This window comes from Ictalurus punctatus, chromosome 2 (assembly GCF_001660625.3).
Source record: "Ictalurus punctatus breed USDA103 chromosome 2, Coco_2.0, whole genome shotgun sequence".
Classification (NCBI taxonomy): domain Eukaryota; kingdom Metazoa; phylum Chordata; class Actinopteri; order Siluriformes; family Ictaluridae; genus Ictalurus; species Ictalurus punctatus.
Genome location: NC_030417.2, coordinates 16,643,108 through 16,658,485, shown reverse-complemented (window position 1 = coordinate 16,658,485; position 15,378 = coordinate 16,643,108). Strand labels below are relative to the sequence as shown.

General features: G+C 36.5%; 1 pseudogene and 3 gene segments (V, D, J or C); all 4 read right to left on the bottom strand.

The window, feature by feature from the left end:
• Positions 1–197: 197 nt before the first annotated feature.
• LOC108275165 (Ig heavy chain V region 914-like) lies at positions 198–651 on the bottom strand. The segment is given in 2 exon segments: positions 198–514; positions 598–651. Coding segments are annotated over 2 exon segments (363 nt in total).
• A 982-nt stretch (positions 652–1,633) lies between these two features.
• On the bottom strand, positions 1,634–2,090 carry LOC108277756 (Ig heavy chain V region 914-like). The segment is given in 2 exon segments: positions 1,634–1,950; positions 2,042–2,090. Coding segments are annotated over 2 exon segments (363 nt in total).
• Positions 2,091–7,673: 5,583 nt separating this feature from the next.
• LOC108277779 (Ig heavy chain V region 914-like) lies at positions 7,674–8,285 on the bottom strand. The segment is given in 2 exon segments: positions 7,674–8,045; positions 8,139–8,285. Coding segments are annotated over 2 exon segments (351 nt in total).
• A 4,321-nt stretch (positions 8,286–12,606) lies between these two features.
• Positions 12,607–13,056, bottom strand: LOC108278058 (Ig heavy chain V region 6.96-like; annotated as a pseudogene).
• Between the last annotated feature and the right edge of the window lie 2,322 nt (positions 13,057–15,378).

Below are 15,378 nucleotides of genomic sequence, written 5' to 3'. Positions count from 1 at the left end.
AGTTTTCTATGAGCGGAGGATGAACTTTAAATGTCAATATCGCAGTCAATCATGTTCATTTAATTGTGGGCAGTGAAAATTGCAATCGCGATCGATATCCGATTAATTGTGCAGCCCTAATTGCTATGGTATTGCTTTTGCTAATATATCACTTTTCTGTACTGGGTGTTTTTGTACAGGGATGTTGTTAACCCGTCTCACTGTGGTTCACGAGCGCAGTAATACACAGCTGTGTCTTCAGTCTGCATGTTCTGCCCTGTTAATGTTACTGTGCTGCTGGACGTGTCTCTGGAAACCTGAAACCTGCTTTTCAGTTTCTCACTGTAGTAAGTGCTACCACTACCAGATATCTGTCCGACCCACTCCAGAGCTTTTCCTGCAGGTTGTCGTATCCAGTGTGTCCAGTAGCTGCCATCACTTACTGAATATCCAGACACTTTACAGGTCAGAGTTATTGACTGACCCGGGGATAAAATCATTGCTCCAGGTTGAATCAGCTGAACACAGTGAACACCTGTTAAAGAAATTATCATTTTAATGCTGTAAAAGGAAAATGTGCCCAAAAGCCATATTTATGTCAAGTTTAAAAACACTTACAGTGTACGGCTGCCAGCAGCAGCAGCAGTAGGGATGTAGAGGTCATGGTGTGTGTTAAATAAAAGCTCTTGGTCTTCACTGCTTAAATATATAACAGGGAAGGACATTTGCATAGAGACACTTGTGATGGGTCTTCTACTCTTCCTGCTACAGCCGGTCAGTCGGTGTACTAGGATGCTTATCAAGAGAACCATGTCCACTGTTCTTCCATCAATAAAAGCTTAGGCTGCGTTAGTGTGAATGGAGCTTGTTCCTGGTTGCTTTGTGTTTGTATTTTGGCTGTTGTTTGTTTTGTAGTTTAGCTTGTTTTTGTAAGTATTTCGTTTTCTATGTTTGATACACTAACAAGAGACGCTTGTGAACTTTATTGATTGTGATATCTGTACTTACATCAACACCATGCACATCTGTGGAGGAAAACACATGGTGATATCTCACACAATATATACTGCACATTTATTACTATTGTAGTAAATTAATTAATTTGATAAAGCACTGACCGGAAGCAGCTGCCAGCAGGAGCAGTAGAGATGTAGAGAATTTTTTTTGTGGATTTTTATTGGAACAGATGCCTCTTTATCAAATACTATAATTTTCAATAAAATATACAAGTGTTTGAAATTTAGCATGATAATTATTATCTATGCTTGAGGATATGGGGCTCGTGATCACAGAACAATTATACCTCTCTTAAAAATCATGACAAAATGCTCTCACATTTTCTCACACATAATCACACAAATTCTAATTTGCTGAGGTGATTATTGTTAGGTAAAAATACTACAGTATAACAAGTTCTTGTAAGTTATGTAATTATAATGTTGTGTATAATGTGCAGCAATGTTAGAGATGTAGCATTATTATATTAGAAATATGGTTTAAAATCTACATTATAAAAGTTTAAAAATAACTTTAAACTCTGTTGTCATTTGTCCGATTAGATTTTATATTTAGACTTGAATAGATAAGTGTTGTACTTGTGGACTAACAGGCCTTTGTATGAGGTGTTTTTGCACATGGATGTTGTTGATCTGTCTCAGTGTGGGTAACGAGCGCAGTAATACACAGCTGTGTCTTCAGTCTGCATGTTCTGTCCTGTTAGTGTTACTGTGCTGCTGGACGTGTCTCTGGAAATCTGAAACCTGCTTTTCAGTTTCTCACTGTAGGCAGTGCCACCACTACTACATATCCATCCGATCCACTCCAGAGCTTTTCCTGCAGGTTGTCGTATCCAGGCTGTACAGTAGCTGCTATCAGTTAATGAATACCCAGACACTTTACAGTTCAGAGTCATTGACTGATCAGCAGTTAATAGTGTGGATCCGGTCTGGATCAGCTCAACACAGTGAACACCTGTTAAAAAAAAGAAGAAGTTATTTTAATGTTATAAAAGCAAAAAAGCCATAAGTAACCAAAACTATATGTCAAATGTAAAAACACTTACAGTGTACGGCTGCCAGCAGCAGCAGCAGTAGAGATGTAGAGAACATGATGTGTTGAAACAGAATAAGTACAAGCTCTTGGTCTTCATTTCTTAAATATAAAACAGGGAAGGACATTTGCATAGAGACACTCCTTATCTTAAGGGAAATTTGATGGATTCTGTTTGACTTAATGTTTTAATGAACAAGAATCGTAAGAAAGTTGTTAATGGTTCTGCTGATGCACTATCAGGTGTTTCAATATTATATTAAGTCAACATACTAGAATATAAACATAGTATGTAATGAAGACATGGAGTTCTTCATTAAAATTAATCAATGAAGAGGTGGTATGAAGTGGCTTTTACTGCACCCAAGGTGATTATTTTCTTATAACTTTATGTCCTGCAGTTTGTTGTTCCTCTTATGCCACTGCATGTTGAGAAATTATTTGGCAATTTATTAATAATTAAAGAAACATCTTACAATTTTGCCCCTCTCTCTCTCTCTCACTCACTCTCTCTCTCACACACACACACACACACACACACACACACAAAGTTGCTGATGAGAAACCACAAAGAGCAACTCTCTCCATCCAGCACAAGAGGTTGCTTATAGTACTTATCAGAGTCGTCAGATGTTTTAACTGCTTTATATATTATTAGAATAGAGTTAAATGAAATAATGTAAATTAAAATTTTGTCTGAAGCAAGTCCATTCTGAGATATACAGTTTGCAATGAAAATTATTCAACCAACATTGCAAATCAGGTTTATTGTGAAAATGTACAGATTTTCAGCTGTTTGTAATGAACAAAGCAAACAAAAGCAATTGAAATAGTTCAACATAACAAATGCTTCATGTAGTTTCCCCAAATTCAACTGAAAATGCAGCTTATAATGATTTCTCAAGTTTCAAAATTATTCATCCCCCTGAATAGAATCCCTCACAACAGCCCAAATATGCAAAACAGGTGTTCTAATCAATTAATTAAGTTGCACCAGGTGTGCTTGAACTGGAACATATGAGCCGGCTCGGAGCAGAAAATGCATGAAATACCTGGACGGGGCAGAAAAAGGAAGCTATTAATGGCTGTAACCAGATTTCTGAGATGGCAGGTTGTGAAAAACCCTTGAGTGACTGCAAAAGACCTGCAGCAAGACTTGATGGCAACAGGCACTGAGGTTTCAGTGAGCACAGTAAGGAGCATACTAATCGCAGAAGGTTTCCATGCCAGAACTCCAAGACGTACACCATTACTGATCCAAAGGCACAACAAAAGTCGTCTCAAAATCATATAAATAAACCACAGAAGTTTAGGGATTCTTTTCTGTGGAGCGATGAAACAAAACTGGATTTTTTTGGTATGATGGATCAGCGATATGTCTGGAGGAAGAAGAATGAAGAACAAACACTCTATCCACAGTCCAGCATGGTGGTGGATTGATGATGCTCTGAGGCTGCTTTGCATCCTCTGGCACTGGAAACCTGCAGCGTGCGGAAGGCAAGAAGGATTCATTGATGTATCAGGAAATCCTAGAAGAAAACGTCTGTGAGGAAGCTGAAGCTTGGGAGTCATTGGATCTTCCAACAGCACAATGATCCCAAGCATACCTCAAATTCCGCCAAGGCTTGGTTGCAGAAGAAGACCTGGAAAATTCTACAGGGCCTTCAAAGTCACCTTGAATCCCAGAGAAAATCTCAGGTGGGATTTGAAGAAGGCGTTTGTAGCACACAAACCCAAGAATATTACTGAACTGGAGGCCATTTCTCAAGAGGAATGGGCTAAGATTCCTCAGGACCGCTGCCTGAAGCTATGCACCTCGTTTGCAGCAGGTCATAACAGAAAAAGGGTGCTCTACAGAGTACTAAATATTCTTGCAATGGGGGTTAATTTTGATTGCAACTGTATTTTGCAAATCAGTTTATTTACAAATCAAGAAGTGATTGCATTACTTTTTCTCACACCATTTATTCATTTCTTCCTTATCAGCTTTTCAGGAATGCAGTTGTCCTTCCACCTTTGTGTGTGTGTGTGTGTGTGTGTGTGTGTGTGTGTGTGTGTGTGTGTATGTGTGTGTGTGTGTGTGTGTGTGTGTGTGTGTGTGTGTGTGTGTGTGTGTGTGTTAAATAGTTTGCCCCAAATTGTTCTCATGATACCATTAAGACCTTGTTATATAATGTATCATTCATTAGACTCCAGAAAGCCTAGAATAAAGTTTCTCCAGGTTTCATCTGCATGGTCACTTGTAATGACTAAAGGCTTTAACATTTCACATCTGCTGAAGAAATTAAAATATTCATTTAATCAGTTAATCAAACACTCAAATCCAGCAGAGGTTTCAAATCATCCTGCTGGTGATAGAGGGATAAAGGAGAATATAATATATTTTTTATGTTATTTTGCAATTCAAAATGCTACATACATTATTTGGAGGTAACAAACTATGGAAATGGTGAAAGAGAAAAAAATCCAGATATGTCTGAGAATGAATAATACTGAATGAGTCTCATGAGAACGCAGTTCGTGCATTCAATTTTTAGCATCTTATTTGTTGCACTCTGCTGCCTCCTTCTGCATAAAAAAAAAAATCAAACTCAAAATCTGAAAACAGATGGTGTGTTAAACACAACACGCTGCTGGGAACATGCTGTGTTCCTGAATCCAATATTCTGTCACTGTGACTACGTTTACGTGGACAAAGGTGATCTAATTATTGACCTTACTCTGAGTAAGATAATAATGTGATTAAGGTATTTATATGAGTCACTTTTAGAATACGCCTTTCATGTATCTGTTTTGTACCCTGAAAAGGATAAGTGGTATAGAAGGTGGATGGATGGATTAATGCACAGTCAACAATTTAGGGGTGAGCAACAAATAATAATGTGTAGGTTAATTATGCAAAATAGCTAGCAGTGCTACATTATGTTGTACTACTGTAGGGATGAAGGACCTGGGGTATTACTCTTTCTTGCAATTATTAATTATTATATTTGACAGTACTGTGCAAAATACTTTTTCACATGAAAAGAAATGTTGTAGAGCAAATATGGCTTCAAAAATAAGGAAATTAAATGTTTCTACATTTAAAAAATGATATTAAGTGCAGTAATAAACAGTAATAAATGAAACAAAGTCATGTTTCATGTTTCATTAGTTTGACGACCCTTTGCTTTAAAAAGAGTAGTCTCAAGTACACTTTCTGCAGTTTTATAAGGAAATGAGCTGGTAAGTTTTATTGTGCATCTTGCAGAACCAGTCACAGTTCTGGAGACTTTGCCTGTCGCACTTGCTTCTTATTTTTGCAGTAAAACCCAGCAGCCTTCATTGTGTTTTGTTGTCTGAAAAGTGGTCTCTTATGTAATATAGCTTGTTCTTTACTGCCATACAAACATTTTTCTGTAACATTTAATTTTGTGCTGGAAAACTAATGTTTGGAAATATAAAAAGTTTTTGTACGGACTCGATAATGTAGAAGTCATCAACGTCTACATGACCTTGAACACTCAGGTTTACTATTTTATAAGTACAGTATATAATGGACTCCCACCATAAATGGATTAAAAAAAAACAATAGCAACAACAAAAACACATAGCATTGTTGATATGGTGACGTTATGTGTGAGGATTAGGGATGTAGGGATATGAATATATTATTTGGAATAAACTGATAATGTGTTATGAACAGTTACTAATACAAATAGGAGTTTTGTTGTTTTAGGAATCTTGCAGGAAATCTGGTTGACACTAGAGGTGTGTATTGGGACTGGGATGCCTATGTGGCAGGGTAAGTGATTTGGCTGTCCTATTGGCTCTGCTTAGGATATGATTTTGGCAGACCAATAGGATGAGAGCTACCCGATTATTTAAGGACCCTTATTTTGGTAAGCATATAGGTGTCTTGGTGATTCTGAGTCCCTCGCTCCCCTGGCATTTCCGGTTCCTACTTCCGTTCAGGGACGTTCAGGGACGTTCAGGGACATTCAGGGACATTCAGGGACGTTCAGGGACGTTCAGGGAGTTCAGGCTTTGTTCAAGGCGTAATTAGGTGAATACCTCAAGGCTAATTTGTTTGTCTTTATAGTCTTCGAGAGGCGCTGGTGGTGCATGCATTGTGGTGAATTGGCGCCGGAGATCGCGTTCAGTGGTCGCAACATTTAGCCGGTGGTTGAATGATATGTATATGTATGTCGAGCCACAGTACCTGTGAGTAATTATACAACTTCGCGTCAGGATTTTGTTCAATATAATGGTAAGTTCACCTCTCTCTTTTTCATATTGGGACTTGGTAGATTTAGGTTGACACTCTGATCTTTGTGTTAAGGTGAGAGTGGGGAGTTGAGTCTTCTCTAAGACAAACCCCTAGCCTAAGACAATACATGTGACGCTGCTGCTGTTTTGTTTCAACAATTGTTTTGCTTTACTTGCTTTTTGTTTAACGGTCATTTTCTTCGTTTTATGTATTGTTTTGCTTTTCTTTAGTTTTGGATGTATGTCTGGTTTGTTTTGTAACCACATATAGTAAGAGTGAGTAGTCTGAGAGTGGTAAAATTAGTGTCCTTAGCCTCAAACCTGTTTCAGGTTTGTTGTTCCACTTAACCACTTTACTACTGAGAGGTTGTATGCTATGCCTTATTGTCTCCATGCTATAGTAGCTATACTTTTCATTTGTACTGTTTACCATAATTCTGGATCTGCTTAGGTGCTGTCAACTGCCTATATTTCATGTGGTGCTGTTAGTGGGCCTGGGTGTTATAGCCACCACACCACAGTGTCTGTAATATATCTTTCTTTCTTTGTTGTTTAGTATTTGTGTAACCTTGGGTTATTCAATGTCTTCTTTCTCTCCAGGAGCCGGTGAGTGCTGGTGGGACAGGGGAGGCTGGCTGCACTTATTTGGTGGTGTGTGCTTCACAGCATGCTCAGTGTGCCAACACAACAACTTCCTTATGGTGTAGGTAGTGTTTGATGATTTTGGTGTGACTTGCGCTGGGTTTGGATGACCTCCCAAGCTGTAGCTGGCCTGCCTTGTCCCTGCCAAGCCTGGGCCTGGAGAAGTGCTTAGTTTTAATATCCTTATTGTACTTCATGGGAAAGCAATTTTATATTTGCATGTCAAGTTTTAATGATGCTTAAGTGTCATAATAAAATATCATTCTTATATTCATACTCATGTATCACACTCATTTTCCTTGCCCCGATTGGTGAAACTTATCTGTGTACCTTTATTTGTGGGTATTTCCCTGGTTCTCCCCCTGGGTGGCGTAGTTGGATTTACCGAATTGGGGATAAACGTTTTACCTCCACTTGAGAAAGCCACACCTACTACAGTGTTGGAATTTCTACTTCCAGGGGCTTTTTTTTTTCCTACCACTGTATTTGTTGAGCTCTGCTGCCTCCTTTAGTTGTTTGAAATATTGCACCTGTATAAATTGTATTATTCCTTGTATTATAGTTCACTGGTTAAACATTTATTCCAGTTTATTAAATATTCTATACAATGTGGACATGAATAATGGTTCAAAAATCAGCAGTCTTTGAAGAATGTATTTTATTTTAAAAATGACTACTGTCTGTTTAAAAATGACACAAGCTATTACAACTTCATTCCAGTGGAAGAATGTAAAAGTTTGACTGAGATGGTTTAGTCACACTGAGAGGATGTCTCTAACATGTCTCAAAGTTTTTGTAAGGAGAATCCACTATTCTGTGTCACTGTGAGTCTCTTGCACAGTAATACATAGCTGTGTCTTCAGTTTGCAGATTCTGTCCTCCAATTGTTATTGTGTTAGTAGCAGTGTCTCTGGAGATGCTGAACTTATTTTTCAGTTTGTCACTGTAAGCTGTACCCCCACCACTGCTTATGTATCCAATCCACTCCAGAGCTTTTCCTGCAGGTTGTCGGATCCAAGCTGTATGATAGCTGGTAACTGAATATGAAACCTTGCAGTTGATGGAGAGACTCTGGCCTGGCTGGACTGTCATAGTACCAGGCTGAGTCAGTTCCTCACCATGCACATCTATGGAGGAAAACACATGGTGATCTCTCACACAATATATGCTGCACATTTATTGTTATTTTAGTAAATGAATGAATTTGATAAAGCACTCACAGGAAGTAGCTGCCAGCAGGAGCAGTAGAGATGTAGAGAACATGGTGTGTGTTGTTTGTACTGGGATCTACTCTGTTCTCTAAAGTTTAACAGAGACCATCACATCTCATAAATAGAGTGGTGTCCAGCCCTGACACTTGTATTTGAATATGTGGTTATGATGGGAGGAGAATGTATTTAAAACATGTTTAAATCATGGGGATGAGATTCATCTTATGGGTGATATGTGGCTTTTTAATAAGAGAATTTTTCTTTACCAGCTACTAGTTTCAATAATATCTCACACACACAATTGTTATTTGTACTTACTTGGGGTATTTTTAAATGATTGTAGCTGGTTCTTCACAGTATAAAAAAATCACCAGTAACTACAACTACAACCATTAACTACAACTTAATGACTTCATACCACTACACTGGATCTTCAATTTTGATTTGTTGATTAATTTTAGGTTTATATTAATTAGTGCATTCAAATACAGTATCATTTCTGTTGTAATGACTTGTATACAGGAACGTGTATGGCAGTGCTCTGTTTAAATTCACCACTGATTTTAAATATGTGGGTAATTGTTGACACAGTAAATGTAAGGTGATGTTTATTTAACATTTATGGAAGGAGTCTCCAGTGTCTACATTTTATAACATTCAGAGGGAAAAAAAATTAAGTTTTCTGCCACTGGAAAGTGTTCATGACAGAGGAGTTTGCATTTAGAGAACAGCTGTTTATAGCTATTATGATGTAGCTAAAAACATGAACTTATCTTTTGAATGTGCCACAGCAATAAATGTAATTATAAATGATAATAATAAGCATGATGTGTAATTCTTTAATCAATCAAACATTGCAATCATGTGCACACTGCTGTGGTATAAGAGGAACAAAGGATGAGCTGTTATGTTGGTAACATCACCCTATAAAACGTAAAATCCAGATAAGAAAAACCTGTTTTTTGACTGTATGTGTAGAAAATGCAGCAACGTTGGAGATTATGGTTTTGTTGGCCACTGCTTAGATCTATACTACAATTTGTTCATAAAATTAACTGAATTTAACCTATTAGGTGTCATTTAAGTGATTTTATTTGTTTATTTTCATTTAGACTTGGATGGAAAAAGTGTTGTCTTTGTGTGTCATTCAATCATATTGTACACATTTTTTTTTTAATTCAGAAGTTATAATAGGACTTTGTATGAGGTGCTTGTGTACAGGGATGGTGTTGATCTGTTTACCTTTATGGATAACGAGCGCAGTAATACACAGCTGTGTTTTCAGTCTGCATGTTCTGTCCTGTTAATGTTACTGTGTTGCTGGACGTGTCTCTGGAAACTTGAAACCTGCTTTTCAGTTTCTCACTGTATGTAGTACTACTACCACCACCTATCCTTCAAACACTCCAGAGCTTTTCCTGCAGGTTGTCGTATCCAGGCTGTACAGTAGCTGCTATCAGTTAATGAATATCCAGACACTTTAGGTCAGAGTCATTGATTGACCAGGGGTTAATAGTGTGGATCTGGGCTGGATCAGCTCAACACAGTGAACATCTGTTAAAGAAAAGTTATGTTGTACAAACAAAAACTATAAGTAACCAAAACTGTATTATACATCAAATGTAAAAACACTTACAGTGTACGGCTGCCAGCAGCAGCAGCACGGGCAGTAAGGATGTAGAGATCATAGTATGTGTTGAAGCAGAATAAGTAAACTCTCTACATCTTAAATATATATCAGTGAAGGATATTTGCATAGAGCCACTCCTTATCTTGGAGAACATTTAAGAGATTCTTCCATATGAGAAAACCTCCCCGTGTCTCAAATATGTCTAATCTGAGATTTTAAATATATAATAATTTGTTTCGTGTCTATTTTGTTTTAAATATATCTCAGTCCTGTTTGATCAACTCATGGACTGTGAGGTGTTTTCAGGTGAATAAGCAAACACACTAGAATATGACCACACTAAGTAAGGAATAAAACACAGCAGGGGTACTGTTACAGGGAAATAAGCAATGACACGGTGGTGGGATGAAGCAGAGTTACAGTTACAACCATAAAGTTTATTTAAAATATGCAGCTTGTTACAGAGCAACCGCAAAGAGCAAAGCTCTCTAACCTGATTTTTTTTTTCCATACTGGAAAAGTAAAAGTTAAAGCTTCATTCAATGATTCAATTTCATTTTCAATCTTGATGTATGTAGTGTATGTATGCAATAAGCACAGACTCTGGTCCTCTGTGGGAATTTGTCAATAAGAGATAGTCTTAGTCTTAGTGTTCAATATCTCAGTGTTCATTTTAGTATTTAAAATGTATTTAAAACGTGGGAATGAGATTCATCTTATGAAGAACATGTGGCTTTTTAATGGAACATAACTTTTCCATGACAAAGTTCTTTACCAACTTCTGTTATTTACATTATCAATAAAAAAGGGAATTATACGTATAGAAAACCTCACAACAAGGATTAGATACAAATTTTATGGTAATAATTATCTGTGCTTGAAGATATTTTTTATCATAGAATTAAGGTTAAGGGGCAGTTAGCATTCGCACTAGGTGTGTGTGTGTGTTCTAATTCCTCTCCTGTAATTTTGTTTGGACTTGACTGTGATATTTTCTAAGAAACTAACTTGGTTCGTTTTTCCACAATATAAAGTTATATTAGTCCTTTAAATCACAGCGACACTAACAAGGATGAAGCAGCAATACATGGCCATATTAATGTTTCTGGCCTTTTGTGGGTCCCACAAGCTTCATATCTGACCACCCGCTCCTGTGACTTTATTATAGCTGATGCTCGTCCTGATGCACACCTCTAGTTTGTACTTTTTTTCATAACTTCATGTTTCCCTTATCTTTCTTTCCATTTCATAGGCATGTGTTAAATGTTTTATAATGAAGGTATTGTTCAATTTACAGACAAGGTAAAAATAAAAGACTTTACAAACACAGTGTTGTCAAATTCTCACTTCAGAAGGAAATAACTTGTCTAGTAAGTGTTCCACAGCATTAAATGTAGAAATAAAACTAATGTTTTAGTTTTTAAACAATGTTGTACAACCTTTAATCTCTCAGTCACTTTAACCGCAACATGTTGGGTAAATGTTGTGTAAAGAGCGCCTCTCGGAGGACTTAAAGCATAAGGAAAAACATAATGTTCATTTGTTATGAGGGTGCAGATATGTAAATATACTAAATATAAATATATACAGTGCAAGTCAAATATTTAGGTACATTTTATTGTCTATGAAAAAGCAAAAAATAGTGAAATGTTAAAGCAGATTTTTCTATTCATGCATTATTTATTATGCGTTCATCTTGCCTTTAATCATTTAAGATTTCTTTATGTATATAGGATGTGATGGTTTTATAGGAATTGTACCTTTTAAGTTTTAACTCAAAATAAACGTAGGCTGCTAATATCTGTCACGATTTTTGTTTAGCCTAGTTTATGCCCATTTGCTGATTGCCTGACTTTTTGCCTGTTTTGACCATGCTTTTGATTCACGTTTTAGATTTGTCTGCCTGCCTCTTTTAATTAAGCTCTTCTCTGCAATTGCGTCCATCCTAACCTCTATTACGTGACAACATCTAAGTAAAGCACATTGATGCTTGTGGACTGCTCGTGGCACATTGTTACAGCCTGTGCTGTAGCTAGTGAGGGCATAGCCAGAAATCTGACAGGACAACTTCACTGAGGCTCCGGGAGGATTAACCTCAGCAGGTGACGAGGTCAGACTGATGCCATGCACATCTGAGAAGAGGAGAGCGGTAAAGCACACAGAAGCTATTAAACACACTTCACTTCAGCTAAGACTGAAATATGGAGCATATAAAAAGGTGAGTAAAGAGTGGAGAGATGTGTTTACTCACAGGGCACAGAGGATATCAGAAGAAGAAGAGGCCAGCTCACGATTCCTCTGCTGTACTCGACCAAACACAGAGACTGCTGTGTACTTGCAGTGTATTTATATCTGTCTGAGGTTGGGAGATTTGCATGCACTATGGGTTATGTGTTTAACATTAATTATGGCGGTCTCTCTATAGAACAGCAATTCTTCAAACATTTTTCATTTATAAAACTGTACACAAATTCTTTCAGGAACAAATACAATAAAGATTTCTTATGAGTTATGTTTTTTTTTTTTTTTTATAAAGACATTAAATGAAATGCAACTGAATGTTTGATCATTTAATGTGTGTATAATTAATGTTGCTTTCATGTTTGTCTTCAGCTTTAAGCACCAGCCAGACATAATAAAAGGAAAGGCTGAGAATTTTACAGAGGAATTTTGACTGTTAATGGAGTAAGACAAAAGGAGAAATAAAACTGAGCACTAATATGAATGGATGTTGTTTATAATAAATGTCTCTGGGGTTCAGTTTCCTGCTGAGGGAATATTTACAGCTCATGAGGATGTGCTTGTGTAAGTTTTTTTTTTTTTTTTACAGCTCTGGAGTCTGTTGTGTCAGTGTGAGTCTCGTGCACAGTAATAAACAGCCGTGTCTTCAGCTTTCAGACTCTTCACTTCTAGGTACAGCATGTTTTTAATTGGCGTCTTTAGTGATGAAGAACTGGCCCTGCAGAGACTGAGAGAAGCCAGTGCCAGTACTAATGTATCCAATCCACTCCAGTCCCCTTCCTGGTTTCTGACGGATCCAGTGCATATAGTAGCTGCTCAGTGAGAATCCGGAGACAGTACAGGACAGAGTGACTGACTCTCCAGGTCTCTTCACCACAGAAGCAGAGGAGGTCAGGGACTGTCCATAAGAATCTGGAAGAGAAGAGAATAACCAGGTAATGTTATGTTATAATGCTTATCGGGACAGAATGGCTAATTTTCCTAGTAATCATCACATGAAAAAGTCTGAAACTTACATGAAATGAGAACAAATAAAATACAATGTCCTAAAATCATCCTTCTCCGAGTTCTGCTTCACCCAGATTTAAAGTGTACAGGAGTGTTATCTATCACAGAGCTCACTGGAAACCTGAACAGCCAAGAACATGCTTTTTATACCCGACTCTATTTGAATAGGGAGTGTCCATGACCACTATGGATGTATTAAATCCACAACCACAGACTGCTCAGTATATAGATGAGTGGATGATTATAAGGTTATATGTAGATCTCTACAACAGTATGTTTCACTATCAGAAAGGGTTCCAAGTAGAACCATTTTTACAAGCTGAGAAACCTTAATTATCCAATGAACCCTTAATCCATTTGAAGAAGAATGTCTCTGAATGGAAAAAAAAAGTTCGTTTTTATACACTGTAACATCAAACAAATTCACATTTCAAATAAAGTTTAAGCAGGGTTGTTTTTTTTTTTTTTTTTTAATAAAATTAAACATCTTGCTCACTTAGATCCTCATAAATTTTCCATGAAATCAGGTTCTCAATAACAAAGAGCCTTAATTACTGATCAGCACAACACTATTTGCTAATATGCTACATGTAATTCTGTTTAATCTGAGAGTCATGATGCTGGATGCAGTCATAACAGAATGTGAAGAGAGAGATTGCCTAAATGTGCAGATAGCGACAGACTGAGATGGTTGAGTTTGCACAGACTGCCCTCTAGAGGCACAAAGGTCCTGTTTTCAAAATATTTACATTTACATATTTACATTTTTTTTTTTATTTAGCAGATGCTTTTATCCAAAGCGGCTTACAAATGAGAAAATACAAGCAAAGACATATATCAAGCAGAGAACAATGAAAGTAGTGCTACCATACAAGTTCCATTAAGTGAGTTCTAGAAGAAGAAAAGTGTGCAGAATAGAGGTGTAATGCCAGAGTAAGATATAATGAAACTAAACTTCAATGAGTAATTTTACAGAAGAAGGTTACAATGTTCTTGCTGTCAATAAAAACTTCTCACATGGAGCAGCAATACACATTAAGAAAGTATGAATTCCACATTGGAGTATTTGTATCACTATGGTTTAAAAGAGAGAAAGCACTCAGATACAGTTTCAGAGGGAAATGAAGTCATTTATAACCCTGTCTTTATGATATTGTTTTTTCTTCACTCTCTGTGAAGTGTGCTTCTCTAATGTCATTTAAATCCAAAATGAAGAAGCTTCCTATATATATATATATATATATATATATATATATATATATATATATATATATATATATATATATATATATATATATATATATATAAAGATATTAAATACACTTATATCACTGTTGAATTCTCTTAGTCAGAAGGTGTTAATTTTGTTAATTTTAAAGATTAATTTTGTAATTCTGTAAATGAATCTAAACCTCATTCCACATGGAAAATAGATGCCCAAATAAACACACACTTGTCTCATAGGAAATTATTTGATTAAAATCCTAAGAAAATTGCTTATTTGAGCATAATGTATTGTGAGTATTTTTATTTTATTTTATAAACCCAGAAGAGTAGGTCTGTTATGGCATAAAGCTCTGTTTCCGATCTCTGTGAAAAACTGCTTCCATAGTTCTCACTCTGACACACAGTGAAATATTGCCGTGTTTAAAACAGCATGCAAGGAGAACTTTTAATTAATAATGAGCTTTTTCAAACTACTGTGTATTACACTTTTGTGCTTTTATATATAAGAACTGACTTAAGTAATCTTACAGCAGTATAAATGTCGAGACAACATTCATAACAAGCCACATGCAGTAAATGTCATGAAGCGGAAACATGTCAATCAACATGTCAATCAGTAGACAATCAAAATGTTTTGTTTTTTTGACCTCCATGAATACACTGCTTATGAGCTTTTCATGTGACTATAGCAAGCATTTGTTTTTCTACTGATGTCTACACAGTGTCATCACAGAGGTAAAGCTGTAACTAAGTTTTCAGAAAGTTTTCAGAATTGAGGGCTTTGTGGTTTCTCAGTAACACAACAAACTGCAACTCCATGAAAGAGAAAAATAGACAGAGGCTGGTGAGGACCAACTGTTGATTCTGCTATAACGTAAGTGATAAAAGGAACTAACTTGTTTTGTGAATGCTTCATTTTACTTGTAACTATAAAGAATAAAAAGACAAACTGTTATTTTGAATTAGTTTTTAAAAAAATCATTGTTCACAAAATGCTGTGACAGAGGAATAAAACAGTTTTGGACGTGCTATTAATGTTACACGACGGTTCAGTGTGGACCCAGAGTGAAAAACCCCTGCTGGCTTATAAATAAAAGAGCAAGCAGGGTTTATATATGTATACATAATGTGAAGGTTGAGAGA